The following is a 19077-nucleotide window of genomic DNA, read 5'->3' on the forward strand; positions in this document are numbered from 1 at the left end:
ATTGTGTAAGTAGATAACTGGGGACATGGCAAAAACGCCAACATCCATGGGGACAGAAAAGGTACCGAAAAGTAGGAATGACCCAGACCGTCAAATCAAAGGCACTCCGTCCATATAAAGTTGTTTTTGATGAAGATGAAAACGTGTCAGTTTGTCACTTTCATGAGGTTGGCGTAATAACATGTTAAACTCGTTGATGCATTGGCTCAAATCCACGTTGTGCCTTTAGATTTCGAGAAAAGGAACAACTAATTTTTCACTTCTCAAACCCCGGCCTGGGCTGATTTTCCCAAAAGCATCGTAGCACTAAAAGTATCTGTCGTTAATTTAGTTTCAATGGAATTAAGATGGTTATTGCTACGATACCTTTGCGAAACCCAGGTCTAGTCTGTTTCGCAAGCGTTCCCGGAAGTTTCACGATGTTGCGCCTCTGAGTTTAGAAACTCTGTGGTTAAATGTTTATATTACCAAAGCCAAAGGCGACGGAGCTGTTATGATGGGTGCTAGTTACACTGCCCTCTATTGGCTTGGATGTCTCACCTCACAATTACGTTGTCAGTTTAGTAAAGGCTCAAACGTTGGGGTGAACTTAACATGTTTCAACAAATTTCTCACACATGAAATTAAACAAATCAAACAAGTTTATAATCTTTATTTAGGAAAACATTCTGTGTGGAATTCTATGCAAGCAATCATTCATTTCATATACATTTTTCATACAGTTCAATAATAACACAAACATAATTAAAATATGAGTTGATGTCAGAAAGTAGTGCAATACAATATTGGGTTGAGGTTTGAGGTACAGAATAGCCTCAATCAATCTTTCACATAGGAGATGGCATGACTCCAATGGAAGCCTATTGTGCATGAACCATTCTGAGTGTTTTGTTTCTTCCGGCAAAACAATTATAGGACATGTTGGCTAGCAGAAATAGACTGTCAGCCAGGCTATGTAACAACACTGTGACAGTTACAGCATCCATTCACACAGTCTGGTTCATTCAGTATAATAATGTTGTCACTGAGTTCGCTGTAGCAAGTATTGCGCATAAAATAGTTTCTTATTATGCATTATTAGATTCTGCTGGCTGACATCATGTGAAAGCCATTGTTGTGCTACAATAGTGGATGCATACAGTACACAATAATCATACTTTTCAATTGAGTTATTATCGCTTTTTGACCAGTTAACTGGTGGATGCGACTCTTTCAGTATACAAATAATATGTGACACATTGGCACTGAACATAGTATTACTTCTAGATAAATATCTCTACATATCGTAATGCTCAATATACAAAGTCATCCCAATACATTTGATTCATCTTTATCTTCATCCTAATATATAGTACATGTATTTCAACAAACAGAGTTGGAACTGTTGGGTCTATGTAATATCGGAAGCATAACTTTGTGTTACTTGCATAAGCTATTAGAAGATACTTCAGAAAGTATTCATACCCCTTGACTTATTTCATATTTTGTCGTGTTACAGCCTGAATTCAAAATGGATTAAATCGAGAGATTTTCTCACCCATCTTCACACAATACCCCATAATGACAAATTTGAGCAAATGTATTGAAAATGAAATACAGAAATATCTAATTTACATAACAATTCACACCTGAGTCAATACTTTGCAGAAGCACCTTTGGCAGCGATTACAGCTGTCTTTCTTACCCAGTCTTTCTGGGTAAGTCTCTAAGAGCTTTGCACTCATGGATTGTATTATATTTAAAGTGGGGCAAAAAAGTATTTAGTCAGCCACCAATTGTGCAAGTTCTCCCACTTAAAAAGATGAGAGGCCTGTAATTTTCATCAACTATGACAGACAAAATTAGAAAAAAAATCCAGAAAATCACATTGTAGGATTTTTAATGAATTTGCAAATTATGGTGGAAAATAAGTATTTGGTCACCTACAAACAAGCAAGATTTCTGGCTCTCACAGACCTGTAACTTCTTCTTTAAGAGGCTCCTCTGTCCTCCACTCGTTACCTGTATTAATGGCACCTGTTTGAACTTGTTATCAGTATAAAAGACACCTGTCCACAACCTCAAACAGTCACACTCCAAACTCCACTATGGCCAAGACCAAAGAGCTGTCAAAGGACACCAGAAACAAAATTGTAGACCTGCACCAGGCTGGGAAGACTGAATCTGCAATAGGTAAGCAGCTTGGTTTGAAGAAATCAACTGTGGGAGCAATTATTAGGAAATGGAAGACATACAAGACCACTGATAATCTCCCTCGATCTGGGGCTCCACGCAAGATCTCACCCCGTGGGGTCAAAATGATCACAAGAACGGTGAGCAAAAATCCCAGAACCACACGGGGGGACCTAGTGAATGACCTGCAGAGAGCTGGGAACACGGGGGGACCTAGTGAATGACCTGCAGAGAGCTGGGACCAAAGTAACAAAGCCTACCATCAGTAACACACTACGCCGCCAGGGACTCAAATCCTGCAGTGCCAGATGTGTCCCCCTGCTTAAGCCAGTACATGTCCAGGCCCGTCTGAAGTTTGCTAGAGAGCATTTGGATGATCCAGAAGAAGATTGGGAGAATGTCATATGGTCAGATGAAACCAAAATATAACTTTTTGGTAAAAACTCAACTCGTCGTGTTTGGAGGACAAAGAATGCTGAGTTGCATCCAAAGAACACCATACCTACTGTGAAGCATGCGGGTGGAAACATCATGCTTTGGGGCTGTTTTTCTGCAAAGGGACCAGGACGACTGATCCGTGTAAAGGAAAGAATGAATGGGGCCATGTATCGTGAGATTTTGAGTGAAAACCTCCTTCCATCAGCAAGGGCATTGAAGATGAAACGTGGCTGGGTCTTTCAGCATGACAATGATCCCAAACACACCGCCCGGGCAACGAAGGAGAGCCTTCGTAAGAAGCATTTCAAGGTCCTGGAGTGGCCTAGCCAGTCTCCAGATCTCAACCCCATAGAAAATCTTTGGAGGGAGTTGAAAGTCCGTGTTGCCCAGCAACAGCCCCAAAACATCACTGCTCTACAGGAGATCTGCATGGAGGAATGGGCCAAAATACCAGCAACAGTGTGTGAAACCTTGTGAAGACTTACAGAAAACGTTTGACCTCTGTCATTGCCAACAAAGGGTATATAACAAAGTATTGAGATAAACTTTTGTTATTGACCAAATACTTATTTTCCACCATAATTTGCAAATAAATTCATTAAAAATCCTACAATGTGATTTTCTGGATTTTTTTTCTAATTTTGTCTGTCATAGTTGAAGTGTACCTATGATGAACATTACAGGCCTCTCTCATCTTTTTAAGTGGGAGAACTTGCACAATTGGTGGCTGACTAAATATTTTTTGCCCCACTATATATGTATTATATATTTTCACATTCTTTAAAAAAATATTCAAGCTCTGTCTAGTTGGTTGTTGATCATTGCTAGACAGCCATTTTCAAGTCTTGCCATAGATTTCCAAGTAAATTTAAGTTAAGACTGTAACTCGGCCACTCAGGAACATTCACTGTCATCTTGGTAAGCAACTCCTGTGTAGATTTGGCCTTGTGTTTTAGGTTGTTGTCCTGCTGAAAGGTGAATTAATCTCACAGTGTCTGGTGGAAAGCAGACTGAACCAGGTTTTCATCTAGGATTTTGCCTGTGCTTAGCTACATTCTGAAAAACTCCCCTGTCCTTAACAATTACATGCATACCCATAACATGATGCAGCCACCACTATGCTTGACAATATGGAGAGTGGTACTCATTAATGTGTTATATTGGATTTGCCCCAAACATAACACTTTGTATTCAGGACAAAGAGTTAATTGCTTTGCCACATTTCATTGCATTATTACTTTAGTGCCTCGTTGCAATCAGGATGCATGTTTTGGAATATTTTTATTCTGTACAGGCTTCCTTCTTTTCACTCTGTCAATTAGGTTAATATTGTGGAGTAACTACAGCGTTGTTGATACATCCATCCTCAGTTTTATCCTATCACAGCCCAAAAAAACTCTGTAACTGTTTTAAAGTCACCATTGGTCTTATGTTGAAATCCCTGAGCGGTTTTCATCCTCTCTGGCAACTGAGTTAAGAAGGAAGCTTGTATCTTTATAGTGACTGGGTGTATTGATACACCACCCAAAGTGTAATTAATAACTTCACCATGCTCAAAGGGATATTCAATGTATTTTTAAAATTGTATTTTTCCCTTCTATCAATAGGTGCTCTTCTTTGTGAGGCATTGGAAAACCCCCTGTCTTTGTGGTTGAATCTGTGTTTGAAATTCACTGCTTGACTGAGGGACCTTACAGATAATTGTATGTGTGGGACACAGATATCAGGTAGTCATTCAACAATCATGTAAAACACTATTATTGCACACAGAGTGTGTCCATGCGACGTATTTATGCTTGCCATAATAAAAGGGTTGAATAGTTATTGACTCAAGATATTTCAGCTTTTCATTTGTAATTCATTTGCAACATTTTCAAAAAATCGAATTCCACTTTGACATTATGGGGTATTGTAGGTAGGCTAGTGGCAACAAAAAACATCTAAATTGAATCCATTTTAAATTCAGGCTGTAACACAACAAAATGTGAATAAAGTCAAGGGGTGTGAGTACTTTCTGAAGGCACTGTTAATACACAATTATATCCCATATAATCTAGCACTTCCCAAAGCACATATTTATTGCTATATTATTACTGGACTGTCTGTCCTAAACATATAAGTGATTTTTGGGGAACAAATATGTACAGTAATGTCTGCATATCACCTCTTTATTTAGCATTTTAATATTTTTTATCCACATGATCTAGCTTGAACTTCCCTCATTGGGAAACACTATATACTCTAGTGTTCACAACCTCATTTACTGAACGTATTGAGAAAAGGCACCTAATCAAGTTCATCATTCTGTTTTTGCATAAGTCTGAGTTCCACATGGATTATGGGAATGAGAGGGACAGGGTATATAAAAGGCCTCTATAATCACAATCCTAATTTCAACCGTTTTCTAGTATGGCTCCAGAATGGGTTAAAAAAAACAACAACAAGACTACTAGGGTATAGATTCTAGAACGAGAGATATAGGTGATGTAGAGAAAAGGCATGGTATGATAGGACTTTGATGATTGTAAATTGATTATGTGGGAGAGTGGCTGGTATTTTAAAATGCGGCTGGGTGATTGTGGCATAAAGTCTAAAGGATACATGTCTATGAGCAACAGTAAAGGGAGGAAACGTCAGTCAGAGTCCTATGTATTCAGCAAGGAACACCACTAGCACCTTGGTGAGGTTCTCGATAGTCTGAGAATGGATGTGTTCCGCTGTGTCCTCCAGAGTGTGCATAAAGGAGGGGAAGGGCGTTGTGATCATGTGTAGGACTGGAACCCCTGCGGGCATAGAGGGGAGTGGGTGGGAATGGCAGAGAGACAGGGGAGGTGAGAAGACAAATGAGATAGGGTAGAGTGTAGGGGATGACAGAGAGACAGGGGAGGGGAGAAGACAAATGAGATAGGGTAGAGTGTAGGGGATGACGGGCAGGGGAGAAGACAAATGAGATAGGGTAGAGTGTAGGGGATGACAGAGAGACAGGGGAGGGGAGAAGACAAATGAGATAGGGTAGAGTGTAGGGGATGACAGAGAGACAGGGGAGGGGAGAAGACAAATGAGATAGTGTAGAGTGTAGGGGATGACAGAGAGACAGGGGAGGGGAGAAGACAAATGAGATAGGGTAGAGTGTAGGGGATGACAGAGAGACAGGGGAGGGGAGAAGACAAATGAGATATGGTAGAGTGTAGGGGATGACAGAGAGACAGGGGAGGGGAGAAGACAAATGAGATAGGGTAGAGTGTAGGGGATGACAGAGAGACAGGGGAGGGGAGAAGACAAATGAGATAGGGTAGAGTGTAGGGGATGACAGAGAGACAGGGGAGGGGAGAAGACAAATGAGATAGGGTAGAGTGTAGGGGATGACAGAGGTTAATAGACGGAGAGATAAAAAAGGCAGATGGTAGATTAAGTTCTACAGGGATAAAACTAAAGCAGAGAACTCTCTGCAGATACAGTACAGTCATAAGGTCATAGTCTAATCAGCGGTGTAGATATCAGAGGCGGGTTAAGATGAAGGAGGACGTTCTTTTTTTATGAGCATGGCCTTATTTCTATTACAGCATATTGGATGACTGTCTGTCTTTCATATTCCATTCACCCAGTTCAATGTAACGTTGATATGTTTAGGCTACTACATGATACTTATATTTGCCCTATATCCATCATGAGGTTGTTACAACCTAGCCTACAAATGAAGTTTATAACGTAGGTGCAAAGGTCAAAAGACAAATTGGAGTACTGCCTGCATATAGCTGATCTAGGGTGTAATCATTAGTCCAAACAGTTGCAAAACTAAAACAAGAGTTTCTAGTGGACAAATTCAGGTAGGTCCATCCCCGTTTCATTCCGTTTTCTTCCATTTAAGAAACATTTTGCAACAGAATTGGCGGAATAAATACACCCCTGTTCAGCCGCACTGTCACACCCTGATCAGTTTCACCTGTCCTTGTTATTGTCTCCACCTCCTCCAGGTGTCGCTTGTTATCCCTGGTGTATATATCCCTGTGTTTCCTGTCTCTCTGTGCCAGTTTGTCTTGTATGTTCCAAGTCAACCAGTGTGTTTTTTCCCGTTCTCCTGCCTTTTCTATTCTCTTCTACTAGTCCTCCCGGTTTTGACTTTGCTTGTTTTCTGTACCCGCCTGCCTGACCATTCTGCCTGCCCTGACCTTGAGCCTGCCTGCCACACTGTACCTCCTGGACTGAACTGGTTTTGACTTTTTGCCTGTCCACGACCATTCTCTTGCCTACCCCTTTTGGATATAATAAATATCAAGGACTTAAACCATCTGCCTCCCGTGTCTGCATCTGGGTCTCGGCTTGTGCCCATATAAGCAACCACAGTTCACTTTCATAGCAGCCACACAAACAGCATCATCACATTTACACGCTCTCTTCTCATATTTTCCCTTCACTTGTGGAGTTCAGTGCACAACACAACAGCTGTCATACCATAGCTGCTACACACAGCCTACATTGTTGTCACCATATTATCTAACTTCATAGTCAACATAGCTACTATAACTAATGCGTTAGTAAACCCACAATCCAATCCATGTGTACAATCACGCAGTAGTGTACAACAAGCAGTTCAGCAGTTACACTGGCGGAGCCCAGTGGCAATACACTTATAAAACTGAAAGCTCACCTTGAATTGGACATGTCGGATAGCCTTAGCCAGCTAGCTAACATAAATATCATTCCTCTCTGTTTGAGTCAGGTTGTTGAAGACACTAAATTAGCTGCATTAGCTAGAGTAAGAAAGTGAAACTGAAAGAAAAATATATATTTCGCTCTGCTGCGTCTCCTTAATTTTGTACAAAATTAATTTGTTCAAAACTGTTCAACTATTGTCTTTCTCTCTCTTTGAGGCAACTACTCACCACATTTTATGCACTGCAGTGCTAGCTAGCTGTAGCTTATGCTTTCACTACTAGATTCATTCTCTGATCCTTTGATTGGATGGACATGTCAGTTCATCCTGCAAGAGCTCTGATAGGTTGGAGGACGTCCCCCGGAAGTCGTCATAATTACTGTGTAAGTGTATGGAAGGGGGTGAGAACCATGAGCCTCCTAGGTTTTGTATTGAAGTCAAGGTACCCAGAGGAGGACGGAAGCTAGCTGTTCTGCTACACCATGGTGCTACCCTACAGGCTACTGTAGACCTTTATTGCAAAACTGTGTTTTATTCAGTCATTTGGTGACGTGAATATATTTAGTATAGTTTTACCTAAAAAGGAGATCTTGCATCTTTTTTGGGTGACTTGACAAACATTTCATAGAAATGTGAGTTATAGATATGTCATACTCTAAGAAGCAGTAGATATGTTCTATATGCGCAATTTCTATGCTTTTTGCTTTTACTTTAGGTTTTGTACACCATCTTTAAACAGCTGAAAATATAATGTTTTTGGTTATGTAAAATATATTTTACCACAGTTTAGATGGTACAATGATTCTCTACACCAGGGGTATTCAACTCTTACCCTACGAGGTCCGGAGCCTGCTGGTTTTCTGTTCTACCTGATAATTAAGTGCACATTGCAGTGGAAATTGCTTTGAGGTCCAGAATTGAGTTTGAGGGCCCTACACTATACTTCACATAAACTGAAATTAGGCGAACTATTCAAATTTTAGCAACCAGGAAATAGCCAAGCGATTTCCGCATAGTGCATCTTTAATGTTTCACTATAAAATAAAATAAAATGAAATTCACTGAGTAGGATGGTCCTCCCCTTCCTCCTCTTAAGAGCCTCCACTTATATATTAATGGTGTACTGTTAAACGTCCATGCTTGTTAGTCAGTAAATGTGCCCTCTAACCATCTGCCTATCTATGTGGGTGTGCTCTCTCACCCTGCTGGAGGAATGGCACATGGTCGTCCTCCACAGGGCCCAGGTTTATGTCCTTCCTGAAGTAGCTCACCTCTCTGGGGTGGGAGGACAGCAGACCCAGCTTATGGAGCCTCCTCTCTAGCACACGGACATGACAGCCACCGCGGGCCATGGGGGGTGGAGAAGGGGTAAGCAGGGAGGAGAGAAAAAATGATGGAGGAAGAACAGCTCATTTCAGGTGTCTTATTACTTGTGCCTGAGTGGAATTATAGCCAGATCAGCACTGCAGAGCCTGGTCCTGTATTAGCATGAGTCAGTCATCCACCTACAAAACTCGCTGCCTTGCTCCCTGGCTCTTTCTGTCATTCTAGTGTCCCTCTACCTCACTATCTCCATTACAATATGTTTTTGCCCCATTACGATTACAGTGAGCAATGAGCGTGATAGTAATGAATTAATTTACCTGGAAATATAGGCCATTTTTGTGATACAGTATATGGAGTATACATTTTGAGAAGAGAGGTGGGGGCCGTACCTGCATATATCAGCTCATCAAACCAGCGAACAGTGTCGTCAAAGTGGTTGACAAACATAGGGTCAGGGGCACCAATCAGATCCAAAAGAACAAACAGGTCCTGCCATTCAACATACAGAACACGTAGCTAAGCAAAACATTAACTGCATACTACATAAGGCTTGGCAATGGAACATTGTAACAAACACTAACAAAGCCTCACCAAAGCATGTAACAGGGTGGTATGTTCAGCTCCTGGAGGGTGAGGTGTACGGGACATTTGTTCAGCAAGGTAACGTGAGCCGTACAGAGAGTCGGAGGGGCTCGGCTGATCAAACGCCTCATTACCATCAAAGAAGACCAACTGCAAAGTCACCTGTGACTTCTACCAGAGAGAAAAATAGACAGAAAGAAAGACTGATACAGGGGTTGGAGTGATACATTTTCTTGTAATATAACAAAAATGCTTAGAAAAATATATATTGGTCGAGTAATATGTAACTATCATACAATATCCTTTAAAATGCATTGCTTTTGATGCCAACATGGGAGATGTCCGGTGAGTGTTAATGATGTCTGTGCCTCAACCCATAAATGTCTGCAGTTTAATTTGGATATAAATGTTTGAATAATTGATGTGTGTTCATGGGTCAGACTCCAGATCTATAAATAGTCTGACATCCCGGGAGAGAGGCAAACATGTCAGAGGGTAGCCCAACCACACACTGAAGCCTCATCCTGTCATCAGTTTTCCGCAAATCCAACAACTTATATTCCCAGTGCAACCAGGAACTTAAAAGGATCTGTCAAGTCATCACTTTCATCCTTGCCCTCTGAAGCGTAGCCTTGTCCTACAGTAGCAGAGCAGACACAGTATTTACCTGTTGTTTTAGCACTTTCAGGTGGACGTCCAGAGCAGTCACCAGCTCCAGTATCATGGCACAGGGGACGGCCGCGTCGCTGGCCCCTAGGAACCTCCTGAGAGGCCCGTCGGGGGTTTTGGAAGCTGGGAGCATAGCCTTGGAGTCGTAGTGGCAGGCCAGCAGCAGACGGCGCGGGGCCGAGGGGTCCAGGACTGCCAGTAGGTTGGAGAAGGTGATTATTCCCTTTGGGGTAGCAGAGTTGAAGGAGTCGACCTCCAACGACCAACCCGCTGACAGGAACTCTAGATGGCTGTAGATATGCTGTGGCATTCACAGAAAAAAACTGTGTGATTTTAATCTAAGGACATTATTTCAGAAAACAAAATGTTAATTGATACAATAACATGTAAGACTGTGATAAAGAGACACCAGTTCCACTTTAATTACAGACGTTCTACCCTGATGTCTCTTCCTGGAGTCAGTAGAGATCCTAACCTCACGCACCCTACGGCTGCCCCTGGTACCTGGCAGTCTCTCTACCAGGATGGGCCTCAGGAGAGAGTACCACAGTCTACCTGAATTCACCTGGCCCACCAGACGCTTGATCTGGGCCACAGTGGCCCGACGGGGGTTATGGGTCAACTGCAGAAAGGGAGGACAGCAGGAGAAAGGAGACAGTTGCAGTAGTTTTTTCACATATGCATTTTGAAAACCGTCAGTCACCAGGCAGAAAATACTGTTATTATTGAGCAATCAAAGATCTGACTTGAGGTAAATTGTCTGCCATCAGTGAAGTGTATATAGTTGAACATACTGGGTTAAGTGTTCCAGCTGGCTGGGGTATGTAGGCTGTAGCAGCAGCATCTAAAAAGTAGGCTACTCCTTAGGCTTAGTCCAATATTGGAAAACCGGAGGCTACAGTGCAGGAGCCATCACCTACCTTGTCCCTTATTAGGTCTGGCACACGAAATTGTGTGTTATCGTCCATATGAATACTGTCATCATCATCGCTTGTATCATTACTCGAGAAAGAAAATCCAAGTGTCAGAGCTATTGCCAGCATCCCACATAGGCATACGAGAAGCACCCGAACTCGGGACATCCGGAGCCGGTAGCAGCGTCCCAGTAGCAGCTTGGTGCCTGGAGAAGATCGGGGCTTCCGGGTGGTTCTCATAACTTGGAAGAACCGTTAGATTCACACAACAGTTCAGTCCGGTACAGAGCCTTTCTTAACTATGTGCGTTATAGTGCTTATGATTCCATGCTAGCGTATGGCAATGGAGAATAACGTCCATGACCGATTGAATTAATGAGGCCACTGGCTGCTTAGACTCGAGCCGAGCGTGGGCAAATAAACATGAAACAATTTATGACATCTATGAGTATCATTTAACACAATTTCATCAGGATAGGCTACAATTTAACAACAAGATACAGGCTATTTTACCTGAATGGAGCACTCATGCAGTCATGTTGGGACATACATGCAGCGGCGGATCTGTCCAATCAAATCTATCAACCACTGAGGTATAATAAACTATCAACGTCCGCACTAATCGCATATTGACCCCCGCCATATCGTCGTCGTTTCGTTATGGCCCCATTTTTAGTGCACACGCGGTGTTCTGTGTCTGCAGTTGGTGCATGAGCTCCGACCGCCTGCTGTGAAAATTGTACGCGAAAATGATTCAGGAGAAGGCTATCAATTGATGGAAAAATGAGACTGAAAATGTGCCTTGTTTATTTGGAAATGTATTATTTATTTGGAAATTCAAAAAAATGACAAGACTAGAATTGAAAAAAAGTCACACGTTAGCCCAAAAATATGAATGTATATGTGTATTGTTCTATCTATATCTGTACATTGCTGAACGAATTAATCAATTATTGATTTATTGATTGATATCTAGTGAACCAAACCACTGATTGGTTTGTCAGGTAGGCAAAATATTTCCGCATGGTAGCATTAGAATCACATTTCTTAAAAGTCTTAGAACGTTCAATGTACCCGCTAGGATAGGTCTGTGTCTAGCCAATGACCTGCCTCGTGCGAAGGGATTGGTCTTTTCTTAACCAATGGGATGACATGACTAGCTGGCTAGAGAACAATCATTTAAAAAATAGATAGCCAATATTCTCTTTGCTGCTAAACTTCTTCTAGGTAAGTGACTGGCCATAAATTGTCACTAACATTTATTTCCACAGATATTAATATTTTTATAGTGTCTAATAATTCAAATGTATATTTATCTTGCTTATCTCTGCTCACCCTTCATATGCAGTCATTGGCTCGCCCTCGCTAACAAAAAACGTAAAGTTAGCTGGATAGCTAACTAGCTAGCTAACGTTATATCAATTTTGCTATGCAATTAGCTCAACGTAACTTTGTTAATATATTTTTGTTAAAGCAGAGAGCAAGAGGCGAAGCATGTAGATAGACACTCATTGGTTAAAGGCGTGAAAATAATTAGCTAGACTGATGGATGGCAAACTTCAGCTAGCTAAGTTAACTAACTGGCCAGCAAACTAACATTACCGCGCAAGGGACTGAACGTTAATTTAGCATCTTTGACGCCCCCTGTGGCAGATTTGAGCATGGCACAAGGACCCGCAGGCAGAGACGCGACTCGCAGGAAAAGGTACTTTTAGCTACTTAAATTGCCTGTTGCACGTCACTGTCAATAAGAATTATAAAAGAGACTTGAAGACATGAAAATGATCTACTGTAGCTAAGTAATGGGTACATTATCTTACAGTAAGGATCAGCTGGACTGGAGCACATGCTGGAGCAACAGTCTGAAAGAGATTGCAGGCCTGCTGCCCATATCTAAGCCTAGGAATGGCCGAGGACTCACCAAGGTTTGTGCACAGATGAGCTTGATTTAATTGTATTAATGGATTCCCTGTATGAGTATTTGTGTCCGTATGTGGGTGCATGGCTACAGTATGTCTGAATACAGTACGGTTACATTATGGTGGTGGGTGTTCCTGTGTGTGTCTCACCTCTAATCTATCTTCAGAAGGAGACTCTGGTCCACATGCTGCGCTATTTTGACTTTCTTCAGAGTAGGATCCAGACCCTGCAGAGCCGCTTGCCCCCCCACTGCATCCCCAAGCAGGAACCCGACACAGGTACAACCTCAAGCATCAAGACAAGTACAGACTACGTACCTGACTTTCATATCAATGCATTTACACTGTATGTGTGTGTGCATGTACAGGGTCTGAGAGTGAAGAGAACACCCTCTCTGATCCCTGCACCCCCCCTCACACTCTAAAGGCCAAGCGCAAATATTTTTTCAGCCGTTCCCGCAAGAGACCTGCCCCCACCTCAGGTACCAGACCCACACCTCCCCCCAACTACCCATGACATTATGTTCAACACTGTCAAAAGACTGTTGTAAGGTGACGAGAGTAGTTCTGTTAGTTACTTCAAGTATGATTACAAACTAGTTTTGTGTGTAATAACATCACACTAACCAGAATGGTGCTTTTCTGTTTGCTTAACTCAGAGGTGAAGGCAGAGCTTCAGGTGAACAGAAGGAGGTTGTACAAAGCTGTAGCCAATGGAAAAATAGTTTACCCAGAGGAGGGTGTGTCTGTCCCCATGTGGGGTGTGCATTCTGATTGGTCAGAGCTCCAGTCTAGTGATAGCCATGGGGCGTGGCCTGTGTATGACAGCGACTCCCAGCCGAGCTCCCTGGATTCAGGCTTCAGCCTAAATCAGCTGCTCCCCCTGAGCACGCCTCTGGAGGGTGAGTTAGGCTGGAGGGTCCCTAAGTGTTCTCTGGGCTATACATGACAGGTGTGTTTGGGACAAATGTTACTGAGTTGATGCCTCTGTCTTTTGGTCTCCCACAGGGAGCAGTGGGACTCTGTGGACTCCATCCCCAACAGAGAGAGGCCACTGCTTTGTTTGTGAGGACCGCACAGGCAACGAGAGCATCCCATCAGGGAGCGGGGTCCTAGACACTCCAACTACTCCAATTAATGGGTGGGTTTACATCCCTGTAGCCGCATGCCTGCCCTTTTTAGTGTAACTTAGTATAGTATTCATGTGAATGTGTTTTCAACCCATATATACAGTTGAAGTCAGAAGTTTGCATACACCTTAGCCAAATACATTTAAACTCAGTTTCACACAATTCCTGACATTTAATCCTAGAAAAAATTCCCTGTTTTATGTCAGTTAGGATTACCACTTTATTTAAAGAATGTGAAATGTCAGAATAATAGTAGAATAATTATTTATTTCAGCTTTTATTACTTTCATCACATTACCAGTGGGTCAGAAGTTTAGCATTTGGTAGCATTGCCTTTAAATTGTTTAACTTGGGTCAAACGTTTCGGTTAGCCTTCCACAAGCTTCACACAATAAGTCAGTGAATTTTGGCCCATTCCTCCTGACAGAGCTGGTGTAACTGAGTCAGGTTTGTAGGACTCCTTGCTCCCACACACTTTTTTAGTTCTGCCCACCCATTTTCTATAGGATTGAGGTCAGGGCTTTGTGATGGCCCCTTCAATACCTTGACTTTGTCCTTAAGCCATTTTGCCACAACTTTGGAAGTATGCTTGTGGTCATTGTCCATTTGGAAGACCCATTTGTGATCAAGCTTTAACTTCCAGACTGATGTCTTGAGATGTTGCTTCAATATATCCACATAATTGTCCTTCCCCATGATGCCATCTATTTTGTGAAGTGCACCAGTCCCTCCTGCCTCAAAGCACCCCCACAACATGATGCTGCCACCCCTGTGCTTCACTGTTGGGATGGTGTTTTTAGGCTTGCAAGCCTACCCCTTTTTCCTCCAACCATAACGATGGTCATTATGCCGAAACAGTTCTATTTTTGTTTCATCAGATCAGAGGACATTTATCCAAAAAAGTACAATCTTTGTCCCCATGTGCAGTTGGAAACCGTAGTCTGGCTTTTTTTATGGCGGTTTTGGAGCAGTGGCTTCTTCCTTGCTGAGCGGCCTTTCAGGTTATGTCGATATAGGACTCGTTTTACTGTGGATATAGATACTTTTATACCTGTTTCCTCCAGCATCTTCACAAGGTCCTTTGCGTTGTTATGGGATTGATTTGCACTTTTTGCACCAAAGTACGTTCATCTCTAGGAGACAGAATGCTTCTCCTTCCTGAGCGGTATGACGGCTGCGTGGTCTCATGGTGTTTATACTTGCGTACTATTGTTTGTACAGATGAATGTGGTACCTTCAGGCATTTTGGAAATTGCTACCAAGGATGAACCAGACTTGTGGAGGTCTACAATTTTTTTTCCTGAGGTCTTGGCTGATTTCTTATGATTTTCCCATGATGTCAAACAAAGAGGCACTGAGTTTGAAGGTAGGCCTTGAAATACATCCACAGGTACACCTCCAATTGACTCAAATTATGTCAATTAGCCTATCAGAAGCTTCTAAAGCCATGACATAATTTTCTGGAATTTTCCAAGCTGTTTAAAGGCACAGTCAACTTAGTGTATGTAAACTTCTGACCCATTGGAATTGTGATATAGTGAATTATAAGTGAAATAATCTGTCTGTAAACAATTGTTGGAAAAATTACTTGTCATGCACAAAGTAGATGTCCTAACCGACTTTCCAAAACTATACTTTGTTTACAATAAATTTGTTGAGTGTTTGGAAAAGGATTTTTAATGACTCCAACCTAAGTGTATGTAAAGTTCCGACTTCAACTGTATGTGTTTCCAGGCCAGGATCACTTTTCCTGAAGGACCAAATGCTTGGGGTAATCCCACCCATGCGAGGGCGAAGGGAGCCCTTCCACAGCCCTGCTGCCACGCCCCAACGCCCTACCCTGCTGCCCCTGCTGCCGCTGTTTGGGACTGGGGACAGTCTGAACCTCAGCCCCTCCCTCCTCACATCCCCTGCCCGGGGCCTCAGCCACTGCCTGTTGCCTGAGGGCCAGGAGGAGCTCCATGGTAACACTCCTTTTCATAACACACGCTCAATATTAAGCTGATTTAATATCATGTTAATGACCAGGGTATTTCTGCTTTATTTTGTTGGATACAAAAGAGACCCTGCCTGCCATTGAAGTATATTTGAAGTGTCTGACTTCAAATAGATTACAGGACGCTTGGTGTAGTGTGTAGTCTACCAAGTAGTGCAGTCTGTAAAACCTAATTGTAACTCGATTGGAAGGATTCCTCCAGCTATTAATCATATACATTCCTACTTACGTCTTCAGTTCCTGGTGCGAGAGAGAGAGAGAGTGAAACATAGCCAAAGGCCAACACACACTCATCTTTTTGCAGTGCTATTCGAGGATGTTTGGGTCACCCCTAAAACGACCCACACCAAAGTCTCCTGCCTGCCCTGCCATGACCCCAATGACTCAGTAAGCCTCATAGAATCATGTTTCCACAACACAAATGTTGAGTGTATAGTATGTTAGGTACTAGTGTTGTGTTCAATATCAATACCAGGTTTAGTATCACAATACTTGATACCAAAACGATAGAACAGTGTTAAAAATAAAAAAAAACATATTAGCCAAAGACACAGAATGGCACCTGATTCGACAGATAAACTCAGCTACTGCTCTGTTCAATCGCTGGGCATCTTTTGAGGTCAATATAACAATAAATGATACATCTCTATTGATAAACTGGGTAAATCAGGATGTAGCCTAGGCCTATCCACCATACAGGTGAATTCATATTCAATAGGAGTGTGTGCATGCATTGAGTTATTGAGCTTGTTTTGGCTGATTTCATGGGGCTACAGATGAAAAGCAATTTCCCTTCCATTTGGGACTTATTTTATTATACTGATCAACAACATTTGCATAGAAGTAGCATCTTTTATAAAAAATGTGCGCTGTCTCTTTAACCAGTAATGGCGTCATTCACAAGGCAAGAGGTTTGGAGCAGAGTCAGTTTGCTGAGGCAATAAATCATCTTTGGGAGAGACGTAAGAGAGTGAATTAATAAGGTTTTTGGTGGCAATCAGCTTTTGCGTTATTGTTTCTATATTATCACAAACGAAGTACAAGGGTAATGAATTGATGTTACCTTTAGCTGTCAGCTAGCCAGGAGAGTTACCTGTAGCCTACAAAGCTGGGAGCTATCTTGCATTGTAAAGTGTTCTTGCCTGTATGGACATTGTTTTGCAAACGGAGCTAAAATGATGCAGCCCAGACTCTCAGTGCAGGCTAGCAGTGAGTAGGTGGATCAGGTACGGTGCACGCTATAATAAGGGGTCTGCTGTGCTAGTAGACAGGCTTAATCCGTGAGACACATTTGACAGCAGTACCAAAAGTAACAAATTCTACTACTGAACTGTTTTTCATGTTCTACTATCCAGAAGTGTCGGTATATCGTGCAAAACAATTAAGGAAATGGGTATGTTCAGCTTAATGATAAAGCCACTATTCCCCCTAGATGTCAGAGGGTGAAGCTGAAGTCAGGCATGGCAGAGGAGGGTGGCTGTCCTCCCTGAGTGAGGGGGAGGAAGGGGACGTCACCTGGACCCCCAAGCAACAGCAAGTCCCTCTGAAGTCAAAGACCAGTAGCACAGGACGGCACCGCAGAGCCAATGCTTCCACCAAGGGCCCCCCTCGCACCCCTCTTAACCTGAAGAAGAAGTGTGTCAACGGCTTCATAATGTTCTGCCGCATTAACAGGAAGACCTACCTCCGGTGAGTGACTCCTGACCTTTATCCCCATAACCCTGTGTTTCAGCTTGATGTACTGTACCTCTGTGTGTCTGTAACTAAGATGGATGCCATGTCTTTGAACAGTACCCACCCTGGCACCCCGTCTACCGTGGTTACCAAGGAGCTGGCCAGCCTGTGGCACGTCATGCCCAAGCAGGAGAGGCGTGTCTATTGGTCAGTAACTTTCTTATTGTGTCTGTCTCTTTACTTACAATTGGAATTTCTCCGTTTTACAGAGGAGCTTGTGTAATCTCTCTCAGTCTGAAGGCTCGCCACTTCAGCCGCCAGCAGAACCGTAACGTGAGGAGTGAGTTGGTGGAGGGAGGCGGGGAGGAAGAGGACTGTGTACCCAGCCCCCTCCACATGCTGCTGGCCCAGAGAGACCTGTGTGCTGCAGCCAGAGGAGGCCCCTAGAGTAGCTACCTCCACACACACTGACCCTTCACTGACCATATGCATCTAGCATTGGATGTCCATATTTATACTGTATCTGTCCATATTCAAACCAACAATATTGTTTATTTAAGAAACACCGTATGAGTTAATTATGAAGTTCTTTGGAGTTTAAATTATATTCTCAAACGCAGACACTTAATCTCTGTCTAGCACAGTGGTTCTCAAATTATATACGTTTTTTAAAGGAAGTCAGTCCAACTTTAAACTGACTCTTGAAGTTGTAGAATTAGGTACTGAAATTAGGTAGTGAATCATCAGTTCCTCTTGTCATGTCAGTCATTGCATACCTTCAAGAGCTATTTATAACTTGTCAAATGTCCAGATCAACTAGCCCATGTCAGCTAACAGTTTTTTATTTAGGTTTTGTAGCCCATAGATTTTGTTGTAATTTTTTTGTCACTCCAATACATGGCAAAATGTATAGAAGTGCAAGATAATTTGTCTTAAAACTGCAACATTATCTTTGCACCCCATGACAAAATGTATAGAATTGCAAAAAAGAATCTGTTCCCCAATGCTGGAAGGGGGGCCAGAGTGAAAAGGTTTGGGAACCCCTGGTCTATAGCACACCACATTTAACTGTTACTTTTTGTTTTCTGCCTCATGTTAAAGTTATTTATACAACATGTTCAAACGTGGTTTTACAGGTATAATTGAGAACCATTTTAGTAGGAAGTTTTGTATTTACATGAAGTGATGTCTTCCCGTGGGTTATAATGCCAAGGCAGTGTTTTACTAGTCATGTCGTCCTGAAGTTTATTTCATCAATCAGTCTATATTTATGATCATAAGGGCCAAAGAAATTCCAGGCTACACAGTATGCAGCACATAAATCACTTGCCCCATGGACTGACCATTTTATTTATTACCTATTTATACACACTGCGTTTATTAATATGTGTGGAATGTCTGTGTTTCTCTATTACACATTGTGTAAATTCCTGTTTTTACAAGGCAGGTAAGAACTGAAGTCTTACCATTGTATTGAGTTATTCAAATTGGCAATTGGAAGTTTGCTGAAGTGTTTCTATGTGTGGTGTCACAATATGTTAAGATGTTCTGTAAATTAAAGTTATTCAATTGTTACTACTTTGAGTTATTTGAGACAAATGAA

At 42.2% G+C, this 19077-nt stretch overlaps 2 protein-coding genes across 2 annotated transcripts; one reads left to right on the forward strand and one right to left on the reverse strand.

Moving 5' to 3' along the window:
• Positions 1 to 637: 637 nt before the first annotated feature.
• Positions 638 to 11487, reverse strand: LOC110533804 (glutaminyl-peptide cyclotransferase). Its single transcript, XM_021618329.3, has 7 exons — positions 10762 to 11487; positions 10317 to 10463; positions 9840 to 10142; positions 9182 to 9343; positions 8980 to 9079; positions 8466 to 8582; positions 638 to 5393 (listed from the first exon to the last, which is right to left on the reverse strand). The coding sequence occupies exons 1-7, from the start codon at positions 10993 to 10995 to the stop codon at positions 5248 to 5250; spliced, it is 1209 nt and encodes a 402-aa protein (XP_021474004.1). The 5' UTR covers positions 10996 to 11487; the 3' UTR covers positions 638 to 5247.
• Positions 10868 to 19049, forward strand: meiosin (meiosis initiator). Its single transcript, XM_021618324.3, has 11 exons — positions 10868 to 12460; positions 12578 to 12680; positions 12842 to 12953; positions 13043 to 13156; positions 13334 to 13576; positions 13683 to 13815; positions 15539 to 15768; positions 16105 to 16187; positions 17233 to 17489; positions 17592 to 17681; positions 17768 to 19049. The coding sequence occupies exons 1-11, from the start codon at positions 12417 to 12419 to the stop codon at positions 17919 to 17921; spliced, it is 1563 nt and encodes a 520-aa protein (XP_021473999.1). The 5' UTR covers positions 10868 to 12416; the 3' UTR covers positions 17922 to 19049.
• The last annotated feature ends 28 nt before the right edge of the window (positions 19050 to 19077 follow it).

The sequence above is a fragment of the Oncorhynchus mykiss genome, chromosome 10 (genome assembly GCF_057628025.1).
Source record: "Oncorhynchus mykiss isolate SJ-2025 chromosome 10, ASM5762802v1, whole genome shotgun sequence".
NCBI lineage: Eukaryota > Metazoa > Chordata > Actinopteri > Salmoniformes > Salmonidae > Oncorhynchus > Oncorhynchus mykiss.